This window comes from Leuciscus leuciscus (assembly GCF_965113295.1).
Source record: "Leuciscus leuciscus genome assembly, chromosome: 4".
Taxonomy (NCBI): domain Eukaryota; kingdom Metazoa; phylum Chordata; class Actinopteri; order Cypriniformes; family Leuciscidae; genus Leuciscus; species Leuciscus leuciscus.
In genome coordinates this window covers 37,478,144-37,498,719 of record NC_138728.1, presented here as the reverse complement: position 1 = coordinate 37,498,719, position 20,576 = coordinate 37,478,144, and the positions used below count along the sequence as shown (strand labels likewise).

Genomic DNA, 20,576 nt, shown 5'->3' with positions numbered 1-20,576 from the left:
TTTGTTGGCCAGAGGAGAACTGGCCCAGACTGAGCCTGATTTCTCCCAACGTTTTTTTCTATTTCTTTCACCTGATGGAGTTTTGGTTCCTTGTCACTGGCTTGCTTAGTTGGGGACACTTCTTATTCTTGATCTGACTGCTTCGACAACATTCTATGAGAACTGAACCGAGCTGGACAATGACATCACTGTTTTCTCCAGTGCTGCTGTACAGATAAATGGACTAAATGAATAACTAATGATTTTTACTATGGAAATGAATCAACACTGAACTTACTTGCTGGACTATGATACTATTTTCTTCTACAGCTGCTGTACAGCCGAAACAAACTTTGTTGCAGTATTTTCCTGTTATCACTGTAAAGCTGCTTGAAAACAATGTGTATTGTAAAAAGTGCTATATAAATAAAGGTGACTTTCTAGAAAAATATAGGATTCAAACCTAATGCTAGGATAACTAAAGTTACAATACACAACATACCTAAATGTTTTAAAAACACTAGTAGATAAATAGTGGAAAGCACATGTGCCCTGTGAAGCAAATGGTACAGATGTGTCATAAAACACCCTACTTAAAGGGATAGTTCACCCAAAAAGGAAAATGATGTCATCATTTACTCGCTTTAAATTTTCCTAAAGCAACCAGGGTGGCGGTGGCAAACAAAGGGTAAATCAAGAATAGGAAATAGATGTGCACATACAAACAGTAGTATTACATACAGTGTACTTTTAGACAGACTACTCTGCACTATGAACTAAAACAGAAAACTTTTACAGAACCACCTTATAAAAACACCCCCCCGCCCCCAATCTTTATCAAGATAAATGCATACCATACGCCATAATAAGCTATCTGCACCAATGCACTTCCATCAAATGATACGTGCACACATTTATTTACAAATGCTGACAACAACAACTCAAGATGGAACATTTTTAAATGATTAATTTCGAAGAAATCTTAAGGAATATAGGGTTAGCTTGGCTGCTTGTGTTTTAAAAACTATTCTTTTATTTATATATTCTTCTCTGTGTTCTGTAAAGCTGTGCAACAATGTACATTGTAAAAGGTGATGTACAAATAAATTGAAATTGAATTGTAATATAATAGCTTTCCTGTAGCTCAAACAGTAGAGCCTTGGTGCTTGCAACACCAAGGTCATGGGTTTGATTCCCAGGGAAAGCAAGAACTGATAAGAATGTAAATGTATACCTTGAAATGCAATGTAAGTCACTTTGGATAAAAGCGTCTGCCAAATGCATAAATGTAAAATGCTTTGGAATAAAGAATCTGCCAAATGTATAAATTGGTTGCACTCTCTGACAGAACCTGTAAGTAATTATTAGCAAAGGTAAAAACACAGATCACTTTATGGTACCATGAAACAAGTTAATGTAAACTTTATCATGTGCACAAGTTCACTTTCCCAAAATCTAGGGCATTCTTTTACAGTGAGGAAAATAAGTATTTGAACACCCTGCTATTTTGCAAGTTCTCCCACTTGGAAATCATGGAGGGGTCTGAAATTGTCATCGTAGGTGCATGTCCACTGTGAGAGACATAATCTAAAAAAAAAAAATCCAGAAATCACAATATGATTTTTTAACTATTTATTTGTATGATACAGCTACAAATAAGTATTTGAACACCTGTCTATCAGCTAAAATTCTGACCCTCAAAGACCTGTTAAAAATGTCCACCTCCACTCCATTTATTATCCTAAATTAGATGCACCTGTTTGAGGTCGTTAGCTGCATAAAGACACCTGTCCACCCCATACAATCAGCAAGAATCCAACTACTAACATGGCCAAGACCAAAGAGCTGTCCAAAGACACTAGAGACAAAATTGTACACCTCCACAAGGCTGGAAAGGGCCGGAAATTGCCAAGCAGCTTGGTGAAAAAAGGTCCACTGTTGGAGCAATCATTAGAAAATGGAAGAAGCTAAACATGACGGTCAATTTCCCTCGGACTGGGGCTCCATGCAAGATCTCACCTTGTGGGGTCTCAATGATCCTAAGAAAGGTGAGAAATCAGCCCAGAACTACATGGGAGGAGCTGGTCAATGACCTGAAAAGAGCTGGGACCACCGTTTCCAAGGTTACTGTTGGTAATACACTAAGACGTCATGGTTTGAAATCATGCATGGCACGAAAGGTTCCCCTGCTTAAACCAGCACATGTCAAGGCCCGTCTTAAGTTTGCCAATGACCATTTGGATGATCCAGAGGAGTCATGGGAGAAAGTCATGTGGTCAGATGAGACCAAAATATAACTTTTTGGTCATAATTCCACTAACCGTGTTTGGAGGAAGAAGAATGATGAGTACCATCCCAAGAACACCATCCCTACTGTGAAGCATGGGGGTGGTAGCATCATGCTTTGGGGGTGTTTTTCTGCACATGGGACAGGGCGACTGCACTGTATTAAGGAGAGGATGACCGGGGCCATGTATTGCGAGATTTTGGGGAACAACCTCCTTCCCTCAGTTAGAGCATTGAAGATGGGTCGAGGCTGGGTCTTCCAACATGACAATGACCCGAAGCACACAGCCAGGATAACCAAGGAGTGTCTCTGTAAGAAGCATATCAAGGTTCTGGCGTGGCCTAGCCAGTCTCCAGACCTAAACCCAATAGAGAATCTTTGGAGGGAGCTCAAACTCTGTGTTTCTCAGCGACAGCCCAGAAACCTGACTGATCTAGAGAAGATCTGTGTGGAGGAGTGGGCCAAAATCCCTCCTGCAGTGTGTGCAAACCTGGTGAAAAACTACAGGAAACGTTTGACCTCTGTAATTGCAAACAAAGGCTACTGTACCAAATATTAACATTGATTTTCTCAGGTGTTCAAATACTTATTTGCAGCTGTATCATACAAATAAATAGTTAAAAAATCATACATTGTGTGATTTCTGGATTTTTTTTTTAGATTATGTCTCTCACAGTGGACATGCACCTACGATGACAATTTCAGACCCCTCCATGATTTCTAAGTGGGAGAACTTGCAAAATAGCAGGGTGTTCAAATACTTCTTTTCCTCACTGTATATGACAAATTGTAAATCTGGTTAATAATTACATTTTAAGTTTTTATACATGATATTAAATTTAAGTTGACAAGTTTAATGCATTTATTCAGTTTTACATCTGTTGATACAGGATGTTGTTGCATGTGGTTTAATACTATAGCCACTTTTATATGTAAACATCACTTACTATTTTTGTCTGTGTAAATTTATATCCAATGTTTCCTCTTTTTTATGTCATAACATAAAGCTGGTAAACCTGGTTACTTTTGTAAGATATGCACATGGATATGTAAGAACTGATTTTCCTGCTAAGACAAAACTCACCCTGCAGTAAAGTCATAAAATGCACCCTGGACAGAAGATAGCAAAGACAGAGCACAGGACGTTGTCTGTCCAAACTTTTCTTCTTCCTTATCTCTGCATCCCCCTCTCTCTCCCCCTCTCCCTCCTCAAGTCACTGAAAGTTCATTAAACACATATGATGTATCTTGTGAATATGTTGTTTTTTCCTTTTCATGTGTGGTATCATTTTAAGTGTCTCAGTGCGATTGGTAAAATGGTCTTAATTTCATTGCAGTCATTGGTTTAATGAGAAAGATTGAAAACTTGGGAGAATCCTGTTTCTCCTCTCTGGGTGATATCTCTTTAAGATATCTCAAGAAACCAGGTGCTACCCCCTGGGGTACATGAATTGGCCCAAACAACTCTAAACAATATTTGTATAACCCTTTTGTTCTGGTCTGGATATTTAAGGCTAGGTGTCAGAGCGGTCTTTGGGACCCTTTACCAGGATCACCCCCATACAGTGATGTTTCAGTGTTTTCCTGTTGGAGAGCCCTGACGCACCACTGTGTGTCTCTGTCAGGAATACATTGCTTACTTTTAGAGTCATCTTTGAGTAAATGATGTCATGTATTTATTATTTCTGAATTGGCTTTTAATCATTTACTTGTGCAATTGGCATGATACATTTTTACCTGACAAATAAATGTTACATCTTGATTTATTCTGAAGTTTTCGGAAATCATTATTTTAGTAGACTATGAGGAGGCTGGTGCTACCGCAGCTCTGTGTCCAGGATAGGTCAAACTAAAGGCGCATGTATGAACGGAGCAGTTGGCACGTTATCTGAAGACCTTTTGATTTCTGTCTATCACTGAAGTGAAGGGAAGTGGCTAAATAAACTACACTTTTTGTATCAGTGAGCAGTAGGCAACCGACTTAAGAGGTATTAGCAAACCCTGCACCCTCTGACCAAGATCAGACTGACAAGTTTGTGTCCGTGAGATCCACGTAAACCCGGGGCGTGTGACTCTGTGCGGCATCGGGTCCCTTAGTGAATTAATAACTGAAAGTATGGGATACTCAGAATAATCAAAGATCTAAATTAATTTATAATCAATATTTATGATTATTTTCTAATTTGATTATCATTTGAAATTGGAGTCATATTAAGCATGGAGCTAAAGTAATATTGAAACTAAATACCAATAAATTAAGTTAACTTCACTGGAGCGCTGAAAAGACATACACGCATTATTCCTTCGCCAGGCCGTTGGATTCCGTCGTTGGGCCAATGTTTGGTCCTTGCAGATACCAGAGAGTCATGTGACCATTTATACCAGAGGTCAGAAAAATATCAGAGGGATAATCACTGGCACGTGACAATAGCTAATGTATTTAATTTAAATAAAGTCACTCAAACTTGCATCTGGACGTACATTTTGAGGTAATCATTCCTCACAGTCACACAAGCCTGTTTTATTAAGCCTGTCCAATAAATATTAAAGTGTGTGATCTGACAATCCATTCAAGCGACCGGAGGTTTCTGTGATTTTCCCTTCGCGTGCTATAATGACGCCGACCGCTGATCGATATAATTTTATTAAATTTTTTAGTGCCGCAATGTTGTGACTAGAGATAAACATTAACTGAACCCGGAACATTCCTTTGATTATGATTAACAATTAACTTGAACTACTTATTTATCTGGAGCAATATAAACCAAGTACAAAAGACTGTAAATCAGGACACTATAAAAGGAACATGAGAGGCTGTGAGGATGACAGAGCAAGAGCTGGAAACAAACATCAGTGAAGAATGAAGGGTTTAGTATGTTTACTGCTGCTGTTGGAAACCTTTGAGTGTGTCGTACAGCATCAGGTAGATGGAGGACTCAATGAGAATGAGATCAGTCAACAGCTCAGATCTGAGGATGGAAGACAGAATCCACCTCAAACAGACACTTTGAGAGATGAAGCTTCAACTGACAGCCAACAAAACTACCATCTGTGCTTCAGTGACATCCATGCAGCGCTGAGAGAACTGACCGCCACCGTTACAGAGCAGAAAGTGAACATCAGAGAACTGACCGCCACAGTTACAGAGCAGAAAGTGAACATCAGAGAACTGACCGCCACAGTTACAGAGCAGAAAGTGAACATCAGAGAACTGACCGCCACCGTTACAGAGCAGAAAGGAAACATCAGAGAACTGACCGCCACAGTTACAGAGCAGAAAGTGAACATCAGAGAACTGACCGCCACAGTTACAGAGCAGAAAGTGAACATCAGAGAACTGACCGCCACAGTTACAGAGCAGAAAGTGAACATCAGAGAACTGACCGCCACAGTTACAGAGCAGAAAACAAACATCAGAGCTTTAGAGACGCAACTGAGGGAACAACAGACGTTTATCCTGGAAGAGCTGAACAAGAAAAATGATGGTACCTTTCTTTTATCAATGATCCTCAAAGTAAAACACCAATGGAATACATTGCAAAGTGTAAATGTTAGTTTAAAGTTAAGTACATACTGTGTAAATTGTTTAGTCAATCTATTACAATAAGTAGAATAAATGTCACTTAACAGAATCTTTATTTTTTCACAGAAATGTCAAATCTAACTCTGAGTCAAGTTGAGGAGTTGAGAAAGGAAAATAGAGGTGAAAGTGTGCTTGAATGATATTAAATAGATATTAGATATTAAATTCAGTGAATACATTCTCAGTGTAATAGAGTAATATATCACAATATTGTTTATGTTTTTCAATAACAGACAGAGAAATAGCTTTTTCAGCTGCACTGAAGCAATCTCGATATGTAGAAATTGGTCCTTTTACCACTGAAATCACACTAACCTACAGGAAAGTCTTCACAAACATAGGGAACGCCTACAACCCATTTACAGGTAATCATCAATGAAATGAGTCATACAACTCAGTTTAAAATAATGAAAACTCTTCTGCTCCATTCAGACCTCTCTGCAGTTGTGTAATGTGTATAAGAGAATTAAAGGTTGGGTAGGTAGGAATTGTCTAAAAAACTTCTTTTCCAAATTTATTTAAACTTTATTTATATATCAATACATAATTAAAATGTAAGTACTCTGAAAAAGAAAGTATAAAAATCGAGTGTCTGTAGACCTCTCACGACTGTTTTAAAGACAGCTCATTATTTCCATTCACTCCACCCCCTCCCTTCTGGGCTCCTTCCAAAGCCACGCCCCCAAAACACATGAACGCGCAACTCAGACCGCTGAACTGGAAGACGCATTATTTACCTGAGAGAGGAGCGCAGTGCATGCAGTGACATCATGTCAGAATCACATGTAATAAAAAAATCTATCTTTATCAACAAATAAGATGTATTTTAGAGCTACAGCCCTCCCTCCACAGCGGAGCCTGCCATGAACGCGCAGGCTAGTAAACATGCAGGGACACTGATGACGGCGGATAAACAGTTATCGCACATTCACTGGTAGGGACGAAACATCAACAATATGCTTTACATTGACTATGGCCTGCCCATACTTTGACTACAAACTTGGTCCTCAAATCATTACGTATTTTGCAATACATGTAATGTAACTTTATAACGTTGCACTCTTTCTATAAGTTATAAATAGCTAGTAAGATAATAATGGTAACGTTACAGTATCTAAGTAATTATTCTAGCTATGTGTAATGCTAAATAAGGTTTGCTAGTACATTATTTCAGCAACATGACAAGCCAGTGAATTAGCAGGTTTCTATAGTTGCTTTGCACAGTGCGTGACATTTTATCTGTATGTTATGCGGCTAGAGCTTTGACACTGAGTCATTGGGCTCCGACGGGCTTGTTTATCGTCATCGGTCTTTTTCCGTTTACCTGTCTTTGTTGCATGAGCTGGTGCCACTCGAGAAATTGGCAGTTTTAGTTGTTTGTCCGCCATTAGCACAGCTGCGCGGCACACCGGCTATCTTGATTTTGAACGACTGTAGGCACTGTGCGAGAGAGGGGGGTGATCAGCGCGTACACAAGCATGATTGACACTGCTAAGACACTCCTCCTGGCTCTGATTGGTTGTTTCTTACCGGGAGCGGTGTATTTCTGCAAATGGCAATAGGACCACTGGGAGGAGCCTGGGGAGCTTGATTTTTTCACAGATTATCTGTCTCACATTCTACTGTCAGGACATAATGACAGTTTTAACAAATATGTAAAAAATACATTTTTACAGAAGTTACCAACTGCAGCTTTAAATGATCTGCTGTCTTTCAAACTATTATACAGTGTGCTTGGTTATTAAGCGATCATACAGGAAACATCTGATTCTGTATCTCTTGTTATTTGATTTAGGTGTTTTCACAGCCCCGCTGAAAGGAGCGTACATGTTCAGAGTCTCTGTATTTGGTCATGGAGGAACTGCAGCAAGTGTATCCATTGTTAAGAATGGAGAGCGTGTGGTTTCAGCACATGATGTTCAGGCTCAGGCTCAGGGATCGGAAAATTCCTCGAATGGAGTTGTGTTGATCCTGGAGGTTGGAGATGTTGTCTATGTGAGACTTTGGTCTGGCACAAGGATAGTAGATAGCCAGAATAACCACAACTCTTTCAGTGGTTTCCTACTGTTTCCCTTAAGATAACAGGAGCTTTGCAGAATGTGATTCCACTAATACTAAACTTTCAGTGTATGATTTAATTGAAATCATGAAGTATCTTTGACATATGAATCTGTATTAATGAGAACTAATGTGTGTTTGAAATTTGCAAAAGATTACTGTATAAAAGTCTGAGCTGTCTATAAATATAACTTTGTATAAAGAGTTTCAGCACTGAGACAGGACCCATGAATATCACGTGACTCAAAAGTGTTTTGATAAAGTATTAAATCTAGAATGTTAAATAAAATCTTTTTAAGTGTAGTTTGTAACTGATCCTTGATCTGTATCTCTCCATCCTACATAAATAAATAAACAAGAGAATAAAGAGACATTGTGGCATTTTCTTTTCCTCATATTTGTGTGGTGTTATAAAGCAGTGGTTCTCAAACTTTTTTGAGTGGCGTACCCCCTGAGGCTTTTAACAACCTTCTACGTACCCCCTTCTCTGCAGTTGCACCTTTTTCAGTATGGGACAATATTTGGCCCCTTAAATCGATTTTTAAATTGACCTTTACAAATACCTTTATAAAAGAAATAATGCTTTAAACTCCAGCAACTGTAGGCATTGTTAAGAATGGACAGCATGTGGTTGTAGCACATGATGATCAGGCTCAGGGAACGAAAAACTCCTCTAATGGAGTTGTGTCAAAACTCAAAACAAAGTCAGACTTTGGCCAAAGGCGAGGATAGCAGATACCCACGATAACTACAACACTTTCAGTGGTTTCCTACTGTTTGCCTTAAGATAACAGGAGCTTTGCAGAACTTTTAGTGTATGATTTAATTGAAAAATCATGAAATATCTTTGACATATGAATCTGTATTAGTGAGGACTAATGTGTGTTTGAAATTTGCAATAGATTAGTGTATAAAGGTCTGAGCTGTCTATAAATATAACTTTGTATAAAGAGTTTCAGCACTGAGACAGGATCCAGGCTCTCAAGTGTCATGCATTGAGCGTGACAGTCACTCATTTCAGTCTTTTGTCACGCACTCCCGCCACACATTGTATTTCTCACGCGGAAAAACTATTTATAATATATTTAATATGCGCAGCACCCAACATTTCTCTGGCCGCGCCGCTCTCACTATGGAACCGGCAGGAATCAAGCGCGTCTCCCCTGGAGTTCTTAGTCGAGCCTGCCACTTATCAGCTAATCAAAAAAAAGAAAAGTGATACACAATAGCCAATCAGAAAATAGCACTATTGTATCCGGGTAAGATTTGACGCAACAACCAGTTAAAAAAAAAATCATATCCTGGAATTGTTCACTTGATTCTGCTACAACATCTTCCGAAAGTTTCGCTCATCCACAGAGGAAACCACTGGAGCTCCGAGCATCACTTTGAGCACAAAGTCATGATCTCCTGTTTTAATGTTACAACAAATTCACAAATTGTTTGATACAAACAATGACAACTTGACTGCTGTTAGAGAATGTTTCCAAGATAATCAGCATCAGTTTTTCATGAGTGTCTGTAACTTAGCCAACAGTTTTACAGCCTGTTCACCGACAACACCTGCTCAGAACAAGTAGTCTAGGCCTAGTCATATTTTCATTATCACACGATGACTGACATATCGTCACATTATTACAGTTTTTCTCGATTTGCTTAAACACATTTCTTGAAACTATGCCTCGTATTCTCAAAACTGTAAACACAAATCCATAACGTCTCACCCAATTCCCCAAACATCCTATTTTCAGGTCAAAATGAAGCTCTACACTCAAAACCATTCACTCTTGCTGAAAAACCAAACTTTGCCCTCAGACAGGACACACAAGCCCTTAAAATCACACACACTACAACATAGTCTAACACACTGGTGCAATAAATTCAAAACAACATTTCCAAAACTGGTAAGTTATGTTGCTTGTGGTCTTACTCGTAGCCCAGCCTCCCTCATAGTCATACCATTGACTAAGACATGGGCAAATAGAGTGGCTTGAATTTCATCTGAGACTGCTTGTCTTCTTGCCCTAGTCCTTCCTCCTCTTCCTTCATGTCTTTCTGGATCCATTGTTCCAAAACTCAATAAACTGACTTGGGCCCTTTTATCTATCTATTGAAGGATCTGCTTGATGTGTGTTCAATTTTTATTCTTAGTGTTTCCACTTGGGTAATTGTGTGAAGGGATTTGTGAAGGGATGAAGGGATTTGTGTGTAGAGTTTTGCAGTGACAGTTCAACAGATCTGACTCATGTGTCAAAACAGGGAATAGTGTTTATAGTTTAGGGAAATGGGTGTGCTTTTTGATAAATGGCATTATGGTTTTGAAATTTTAGTTCAAAAGCCTGGTTATAGTGTTTAAGTAATTAAGAAAAACTGTAACATCTCTCTCTCCAAATAGGCTTAATCATTTTATTAGCATTAAATAAATTAAAGTGTATTGAATAGTCGATATTATAGGTCACTTTTAAAATCATGTCATATTTTATAATTATATCCTGGCCATGGATGCATTAATCATTGCATCTGTCTTTCAGAGATGTCAGGTAAAAAGCAATTAAGCATCCTCTCAAGAAATATTTTGCACACAACATGACTTGCTCATTATTAATTACGATGAAAGGAAAACATTTGAGTAATAGAGGCCCCTGGTTCCTTTTTTCAAATGTGACTGGCTTGAACCAATTTGGGAGGCTATCAAAGATCGCAGCCTTGGTTTTAGTGCTTCCACATTCTAATGCTGATGCCGAGAGGGTATTTTCGATGGTCGGTTTGAACAAAACCTCAACATGAAACAGCTTGTCTCTGGACGGGACATTGTCCTCAATCATGACCCTGAAAATGGCTGGGCTTGAGCCGAACTCTTGCCTGTCTTCAAAACTTGAGAGCCCTGCAGGACCCATGAATATCTCAAAAGTGTTTTGTTAAAAGTATTAAATGTAGAATGTTAAATAATATCTTTTTAAGTGTAGTTTGTTACTGATCCCTGATCTGTTCATCCTACATAAATAAACAAGAGAATAAAGAGACATTGTGGCATTTTCTTTTCCTAATATTTTTTAATTGTTATTTTTTATATAGTTTTATTTATAATTAGGACTGCACATTTACCAGATTATGTATTATGCTAGATGCACAATGGTAATACATCACACAAAGGACAAACAAAATGCATAAATCTTGTATATTTTGCTCTCTTACTAAATGCTGATATATTTTAACTTTTTAAACAACTAGAGCATACGTTCACTGTAGACAGAGTAGCTGCTCAGTGTCAGGAACCAATCAGACTCAGCATCCCTCATCACACAACGATCACTCTCCCCAGAATTCTGATTACTCACACCTGTTCACAATTATCAACCTCATTCCACCAACACATAAAACACACTGCAATACCCCAGTTCTTTGTCAAGCCTCCAACAGGAACTGACCCTTATCATCTGTCTCCGATTCCTTGAGAAACCTGTGACTTCGGAACGTAAAGTATACTCACCTGTGATTTACTAACCTCTGGCTTCTTGATCTGTGACCTCCAGGAACATTGTCTGTATCCATTTGTTACCTGACATCCAGCGTTTCACTGAATCCCCCTGCCACCTGTTGAACCAACGCCAGAACCTGTAAGAGAAAGACCAGTATTAATATCCCAGAACGGATTGTGATTCAATTATCTGGAGTGTTTGAACTTACCTGTTGTGGAGCCCACATCCTGTGTTTCCTCACGTCTTCTCGCTCCTGATTCTCACCATGATTTGTTGCACCATTGAATAAAGCTGTGTTATATTCACTTACCTCGATCTCTGTGTGCCTTGTATCCTGACAGAAGGCTTGACCTTTAAACTGAAATATCGATGGTATGGATCTTACACAGCCTACAGCCGCTGCCATTCCCGTGCAACCTTTAACCAATGCTGAGAATTCGACACCACCAGCAGCCCTCGAACAGCAAGCTCATCTGTATCCTACAGATCGATCACGGATCTCTTTCATCATCCAACAATTATCCGGATCAGCATTGAGATGGGCTGAGTCATTGTGGATGCAAGAAACTGCGGTTACCACATCATTGCAGAGCTTTGATAACCATTTCAAAGAAGTATTTGGACAACCAGTCAGTGATTCATCCATCAGCGATAAATTGTTACAGCTTCGACAGCTTCGACAAGATAAGAAATCTGTCTCAGAGTATTCCATTGAATTCCGGACTCTAGCCTCAGCGAGTGGTTGGAATGAAAAAGCTCTCCTTTCTGTTTATCGCCGAGGTTTAAATCCTGCACTCCGTCTCCAACTCGCTATATTCGATGATACCCTGGGACTGGAAAAATTCATACAACAAACTCTCCGTATACATCAAAGATCTCAGAGTTGTTATCAAGATACTCGACACTCTCATGCCACATCCCATCAAGCTCTCTCAGAATCCGTCTCTGAAACCCCACCGGAGAACAACTCAGAGAAGCCAGAATATTCACCAAGTTGGATCTAAGGAGTGCATACAATCTGATCAGAATCAGAGAAGGGGATGAGTGGAAGACTGCATTCATTACTCCTGCAGGGCACTTTGAGTATCTTGTCATGCCGTATGGACTTGTAAACGCCCCTTCCGTCTTCCAGAGCTTCATGGATGAAGTGCTCCGAGAATTCCTGGGACGTTTCGTGTTGGTGTATATCGACAACATTCTTATCTTCTCCAAAGATCCTGTTGAACATCAACATCACGTGTCCTTAGTACTCCAAAAGCTCCGGGAATTTACTCTGTTCTTATAAGCTGAAAAGTGTACGTTTCATTATTCCGGTGTTGAGTTTCTGGGTTATCAGCTTAGTGAACGAGGAGTGGAAATGGATGATCGGAAAACTGAAGCCATCACGTCTTGGCCCACTCCCCAATCTGTAAAGGAACTCTAAAGATTCCTAGGCTTCGCCAACTTTTACCGAAGATTTATACACCAGTACAGCACGTTGACAGCTTCCCTAACCTCTCTGCTAAAAGGTAGACCAAAGGCTCTTCTCTGGACCCCAGAAGCTGAATTTGGTTTTCAAGCCCTCAAAACCGCATTCACCACTGCACCCTTGCTCCATCACCCAGATCCAGAAAAGGTATTCTTGGTTGAAGTAGATGCCTCCACTACTGGGGTGGGAGCTATCTTGTCTCAGTACTCCGAACATTCCTCCAAGCTTTTTTAAGTTGTTTATAAACATGTTAATGGCAAAGGTGTAAATTCACTCTATATAGCACAAACAGGGCTACCATAATATGTGAAAAACATGCATTTATATGTTTGAATTTTTAAGAGAATAATGTTTATGCATGGTTATTTGAAAAAATGAAAGTTGCTGAAATAAGACCACAAAACACATACTAAATATTAGAGTTGAGCCGGATACTCGGCTGACCCGGAGCTCTCTGCACTGCTCCCCGCGCCCCCGCCCCTCCTTTTCCACTTTGCGTGCGTGTTTACAGCATGTTATAACATGAAATAAAGTCTTTCACCTCAGAAAAACGGACTTTCTTGTCCTGTCAGCCGTTATACTGTAGTCGTAGCGCACACTCAATTGCACGCACAAATGCGGCGGCGCGCGCCGTGTATCTCTTCACTGTATATAAAGTGCAAAAGAAACTACGAGCATGCAACGCCGTTACGTTGTAAATTACACGAAATAAAAGTAATGCAGGTATGATTTTCATTCTATTCACCAGGAGCAGTTTCCATGTTTCATTAACAGTTCTTGTTAGTATTGTGTATTCACCATGGTAACTGTCATTTCCATATTAACCCCAAAATGCCACTATTTTTCTTTGTGTAATTTTATTATATTTTTAAATGACTGTGGTGGCTCATACCAACATTGTATTAACAAAAACTAGTTTGGGACTGCTATTTAATACCTTTAGCATAGGCCTAATGTTTATTAGTACTAGTCTTTACTATTAGTCATATTCTTACAATTTATGTTAAGTAAAGGGGGACAGTACTTGTGTGTGTGTGTGTGTTAACAAATTTTGAAAAAAATAAAACATGAAAGATAAAAAATATCAGGATATATATATCGTATATCGAAATTCAGCCTAAATATATCGGGATATGACTTTTGGTCCATATCACCCAGCCCTAGTTGAGATGAAAACTCTTGTTCATTACATTTTACTTCATAATTGCAACCGCATGTGTTGTATTCATTGTTGCAAAACTTGTTCTGTAGTTCGTTTGTTATCGTGATCAAAACCATTGATCTGAAGCTCAATGCTGATGCTGTCATGTAAATAGTTTTCTAATCAGCAATAAATATAACAATTTCTGATCATCCCATATCAATTGTGTAACACCTGCTTTGCAGAACTTGTGATAAACTAGATCAATGGGCCAATCAGAAGACACAGGAGTCGAAGGAGGCAGAGGTAGTAAGTAAGTAAGTAAGTAATCTTTATTTATTTATATAGCACCTTTCACAGACAAGGGCCACAAAGTGCTTCACAACACAGTTTAAAAAAAAAAAAAAAAAAAAAAAAAACATGCAATGAAAACAACACCGAAATCATAACAGCCCAAAAAGTAGCTAATTAAAAGCTTGAATAAATAAATAAGTCTTAAGATTACTTTTAAAAGTATCCACAGAGTCAATAGAGCGTAAAGAGAGCGGCAGACCATTCCATAGCCTAGGAGCAACAGCCTGGAAGGATCGGTCACCTCTAGTCCGAAAACAAGTGCGTGGAGCCTTCAGCAGAGTTTGATTCACAGACCTCAGAGCCCGTGCAGGGGTATACGGCTGAATCAGATCGCTGAGGTAGAAAGGAGCCTGACCATGCAGGGCTCTAAATGCTAGAACCAAAATTTTAAATTGGATCCTATAAGACACTGGCAGCCAATGAAGCTGTTTTAAAATGGGATATACACACATGGACTTTTTTCCTTTTATACGGCTGAATCAGATCGCTGAGGTAGAAAGGAGCCTGACCATGCAGGGCTCTAAATGCTAGAATCAAAATTTTAAATTGGATCCTATAAGACACTGGCAGCCAATGAAGCTGTTTTAAAATGGGATACACACACATGGACTTTTTTCCTTTTATATATCAAAAATGAAAGTATCAACAACAATAAAAAAAATGGATTTGAATTAACAATGTTTTAAAAGAAAATAAATTATACACAATTCAATAGTGAATTGACCTTAGTTGCAGATGAAAACAATTACCCAAATTAAATGCAAGAAAATATCAACCAAAAGAAAAACAACAGACGTTTAGTACCTTTCTTTTCCCTTTTTAGCTAGTAGATTTCTATTTTGAGTTTCCTTATAATTTAGAATTTATTTTACTGCCTTTTGGCCTAATTTAGTTACACCTAATTGGCATATTTATTAGTTATTTACTAGTTTAGATGTATCTCTTTCGTTTCTTAATTTTTTAGTGTAATTTTTGTGAAACAATCCTTTCACAATCCAAATTACAGAAAACTTGCAATGCATTTTTTTCTCCTATTCATGTGAGTAATCAACTGGTAAAGTTTGATGGTGATATCTGTAAGTTAACAATTTTACCCTATTCACCTGTAGTGTCTCGCCTTAAAAGTAGAAATTTAAAGCTTTCTTTAGACGCATGTTTCATGGTTGTGTGATAAGTATTAGCTGAGTTTCAGTTCATTTTCCAGACTTGTTTCAGAAAGATTTTTGCGGAGACAGAGTGAGCTGAAAGCGCACCCTGTTTATTTTATTTATTTAAAAATAAAAACAAGGTTTTGATGTTAATGTGAGTGTACACAAAAAAAAGAAGACCCTCTATAGTTTATAATCATGTATTTATTTTATTTATAAAATATGTGAAAAATCGGCGCGTTTGCCGACCTCAGAGGGTTAATCCACGTCAGGCCAGATGGGCACTATTCTTCACTCGCTTCCATTTCCGAATCTCATATCGTCCAGGCTCGAAGAATGTCAGAGCAGATGCTCTTTCACGTGTCCATGCCCCAGAAGTTCTAATGGAAGAACCTGAAACCATCTTACCAGAGAGGTTGTTCGTCAATCCCATTCAGTGGGAAATCAATGAACAACTGCTCGAATTATCACAACAACAACCTGGAACCCCGGGATGTCCCCCTGGAAAGATTTACGTGCCTGAAGATTTCCGCAATTCCTTGATTTCATCCGCTCATTCATCTGTTGGCACAGGTCACCCCGGAGTAAACAAGACTTACTCGACTCTCCAACTCTGGTATTGGTGGCCCAACATGCAACATGACATCACGGCGTTTGTTCAAGGATGTATTCCCTGTGCCATGTCGAAAGTTCCAAGAAATCTACCAGCGGGTAAACTAGTACCACTTCCTGTTCCACATAGACCCTGGTCCCATTCGGGGTCGATTTTTCACAGATCTTCCCATCTCTGAAGTTAATACCTGTATCCTTGTAGTCATCGATCGATTCTCCAAGGCTTGTAAATTAATTCCCCTGAAAAGTCTTCCTACGGCCTTTGTCACCGCTGAATTGTTGATGGAACACGTCTTTCGGAACTTTGGTATTCCAGAAGACATTGTGTCCGACAGAGGACCCCAATTCATCTCCCGAGTTTGGCGAGCATTCTTCACCCTTATGAACGTGACTGTAAGCATATCATGAGGTTATCATCCTCAGACAAATGGGCAAACTGAACGAAAAATCCAAGATGTTGGTCGTTTCTTGCGTACGTTCTGCCACTCCAATCAAAACATCTGGAGTCGTTATTTGATTTGGGCAGAGTATGCACAAAACTCCCTCAGGCAGTCATCCACCCAAATGACTCCATTACAGTGTGTTCTGGGCTATCAGCCTCCATTGTTCCCCCTGGTCCGGTGAACCATCGGAAGTACCTGTGGTCAATGAATGGTTTAGAGAAAGTGAAAGAGTCTGGAATCAGACACATCATCATCTTCAGCAAGCAGTAAATCGCCAGCAACATTTCGCAGATGCTCGTCGCCGTCAAACTCCTGACTACCAACCCGGACAATTGGTCTGGCTTTCTACAAAAGACATCCGCCTACGTCAACCTTGTCGCAAACTCAACCCTAAGTACATCGGACCATTCCCCATCGTCAGACAAGTCAACCAGTCACCTATCAACTTCGTCTCCCTGCTCAGTATCGGATCCATCCCACGTTTCATGTCTCCCTCCTGAAACCACATCACCCACCTGTACCCGTCTCCCCAACAGAACCGGTTCCTGATGACAATTCCCCGATACCACCTATTGAACCGGAGTCCATCTACTCTGTGAAGGAAATACTGGACTCTCGACATCGAGGTGGTCAACTTGAGTACCTGATAGATTGGGAGGGGTATTGACCAGAAGAAAGGTGTTGGATACCTCGGAACGATATCCTTGATCCCAATCTACTCCTTGAATCCTCCACGATGTCGGGGTCCAAGGTCCGCTGGCGCGGACTCTGGAGGGGGGGGGGGGGTAATGTCAGGAACCAATCAGACTCAGCATCCCTCACCACACAACGATCACTCTCCCCAGAATTCTGATTACTCTCACCTGTTCACAATTATCAACCTCATTCCACCAACACATAAAACACACTGCAATACCCCAGTTCTTTGTCAAGCCTCCAACAGAAACTGACCCTTATGCTCTGTCTCCAATTCCTTGAGAAACCTGTGACTTCTGAACGTAAAGTATACTCACCTGTGATTTACTAACCTCTGGCTTCTTGATCTGTGACCTCCAGGAACATTGTCTGTATCCATTTGTTACCTGACATCCAGCGATCTCCAGAGTTTCACTGAATCCCCCTGCCACCCGTTGAACCAACGCCAGAACCTGTAAGAGAAAGACCAGTATTAATATCCCAGAACGGATTGTGATTCAATTATCTGGAGTGTTTGAACTTACCTGTTGTGGAGCCCACATCCTGTGTTTCCTCACGTCTTCTCGCTCCTGATACTCACCATTATTTGTTGCACCATTGAATAAAGCTGTGTTATATTCACTTACCTCGATCTCTGTGTGCCTTGTATCCTGACACTCAGTTGTATTTAAATGTATGCCAGAAGTGTTTTTTTATTATTATTATTATTAAGAATTAAAAGTAAGTATAATATAATAAATATTAGTAGCCTATTATAAATAAAATATTAATAATATGTGTTCTTTAAAAATAAGTTGCAAAATAATGCAAATAGATGACTTTAACAAATGCATAGACTATTCATTTACAGCCTCAGATGAGCCGTGTTTCGACCGCAGGAACCACAGGCTCTAAACTAAGTTCCGGGTAAAAATAATTCATCTCAGAAAGTCCCTGCTCACAAGGTAGTACTTTTTCAAAGTTCAGGAACTTTTGGGGGTGGGACTTGGGCGTTGAACATGCTGATTGGTTGAGTTCACACAGCATTTTATTTCAACCACTATTTTTAAAAGTCTGTTGTCGTGCGTGCAGTAAGAGTTGTTTGCTATTCGAATCAACAATGGAGTTTAAAATATACAACCAATGGACCGACAACAAGGTTCAGGCTTTATTAAGCTTATATGCAGAGGATAAAATCCAGCGTGAACTAGAAAGCCTTGCGCAGTCCTACATTACCGGACTAATTTGCCTAATCTTCACATTACTTTAGACCACGATGGATACTAGTAACTGGCAGATTTTTTGAAAAAAATTTAAGGTAATTTATAGTGTTAAAGGGGTCATATAATGGTACATGCACTTTTACAAGTTGATTGTACTGAAATGTGTGTTGGCAGTGCCTGTACACAACCATCATAAAATGATAAAAATGTTTTGTTTTTTATCTTCTTATATGTTTTCCCCCATCTCAAATCCAGCTGTTCGATTTTGGGACGTCACAAAATCGACGCCCCTCCCACGATTGTTGATTGACAGCAGCGTTTCAAATCAGACCCGCCCTCGCTTGTGAGCGAGCTGTCAGTCATCATAGTCCGCGAGTCATTGTTGATACGCTGGACTGGAGGAGCACTGTCTATAAGCAGAATGGCGTCTAAGCAGTTGTGGTGTTCTGTTCTTGGGTGTAATAACGAACACAGCAGTCATTTTGATGTTTCTTAATCCGAACCGCTGAAGACGCAGTGGCTGAGTTTTGTTTTCGAAGGGAATATTCCCCACAATCAACGTCAATGCTTTGATGTTTGCGCAAATCATTTCACACACCAGACTGCTTTACAAACGAGGGTCAGTAAAGCTGGTTTTGCTAAGAAGCTGCTCCTGAAAAAAGGATCAGTACCAACTATTCGTGTTCCTGCTGAACCTCCAGAAGAAGAAGTGAGTGTAACGTTTTATTAACCTTTATATTAATCATTATATTAATCTTTGCAAATCGCTTGCACGCTTCACGATGAATGCGGCTAAGGTTTACACTCAGGGTACATTACGGCATGTTTTCTATGTACGACGTTCTCAATATAATTCATAATCCCACGTTTATAATGAACAACGCGTTATGGTTATTGTGTTACGGTGTATGCACAGAACAGAGGGGTGGGGTGAGCAAAGCTCATTATCATTTAAAGACACATGCACTTAAACGGCGTGCTGAAAACAGAGCTGTTTTTGACCAGGTAAAATGAGTGTTTTCTTACAATACTAATGAGGATATTGAATTAACCCTCTGAGGTCGAGAAACGTGCTGACGCGTTTTGCTGGATTTTTTTCACATAGCAGCAACATAAACTTAAATTACTCCGTCATTTATGGTTATACAGAAAAAAGAAATATAAAAAAATAATCTGTGATATTTCTACTTTTGTATGTGTCCACTTACAATCAAATCAAAACATTGTGCTTTTGTAAAATAAAGAAAATAAACAGGGTGTGCGTTCTGCCTCTCCGTCGCGGTGAACTTTTTTTTCTTGAGCACGTCTATAAACTGAAACAAAACTCAGCGAATACTTGTCTCACATTTATGAGCCATATACCTTTATACACATTTAAGTGTGTACTTTTAAATGATCGGATTCAAACTGAAAACAAATATTCTCTGTTTAAGTAATTTGTATAAAACCAACAGGATGTCCAGTATCTCAAACGCTTGCTAATTACTTTTTAATTCGACACGCCCACTCGCGCAAAAGAGATTCACATGCAAATCTCCACATGGGACGCGAACGCCCTCGTTACCTCAAACACAAAACACCAAAACACTTCACAAGTCTCTGCTTTTCGTCGAGTTTGGAAGACACGCTGTGAGCTTACATGGATTTACCTCAGAAGAAGAAGAACGCGATTTGAAGACAAGAAAGATGTAAGGTAAGAAATTCTTACTTATTAGTTTATGGTATTGTTGCATAAACTTCACATTGCAGTTGAACTGTTGCTAGATATATGGTGAATATTATACTATTTAGACCCGTGTTTCCTGTTAAATACTGTTTGTGGATATCTGCTCAAACATAGATATGTATAACCATAATGTTTAATATTTTGGAGCGCGATGGCGTTTGAATGTATCATATTTTGGAGCGCGCTGTGGGTTTTAATGTATCATATTTTGGAGCGCGATTGCGTTTGAAAGGAAAAATGCACCAAACATTAGGCTTTATGTTTTTACTATTATCTCATTTCATATCATCATAACGAATGGAAACATTTGAAGTAACATATGATAATCAATATATTTTTCTCTAGCGTAGTTGTTCTTGAAATCTTTTGGAAGATTTAATTTATTGTTATTATTATTTTA

The 20,576-nt window shown here is 39.3% G+C and overlaps 2 protein-coding genes across 2 annotated transcripts in view; one reads left to right on the top strand and one right to left on the bottom strand.

Annotated features, from left to right (window-relative positions):
• The window catches only part of LOC309496391 (uncharacterized protein), a gene marked incomplete at its 5' end in the record, with an annotated part of 156,822 nt that overhangs the window by 2,852 nt on the left and 133,394 nt on the right, over positions 1-20,576 (bottom strand). The gene's annotated exons all lie outside the window — the stretch shown is intronic.
• LOC309497391 (uncharacterized protein) lies at positions 5,099-8,288 on the top strand. The gene is made up of 4 exons (XM_082167656.1): positions 5,099-5,751; positions 5,916-5,969; positions 6,083-6,214; positions 7,645-8,288. Exons 1-4 carry the CDS (start codon positions 5,127-5,129, stop codon positions 7,929-7,931), a joined length of 1,098 nt encoding a protein of 365 aa, XP_082023782.1. The 5' UTR covers positions 5,099-5,126; the 3' UTR covers positions 7,932-8,288.

Excerpts from the sequence above, each read along its gene's own strand:
- LOC309497391 (XM_082167656.1), top strand. The coding sequence starts at position 5,127 with ATGAAGGGTTTAGTATGTTTACTGCTGCTGTTGGAAACCTTTGAGTGT. Across the intron at positions 5,970-6,082 it reads GTTGAGAAAGGAAAATAGAG|ACAGAGAAATAGCTTTTTCA; the intron begins GTGAAAGTGTGC and ends TTTCAATAACAG. Across the intron at positions 6,215-7,644 it reads CGCCTACAACCCATTTACAG|GTGTTTTCACAGCCCCGCTG; the intron begins GTAATCATCAAT and ends TATTTGATTTAG.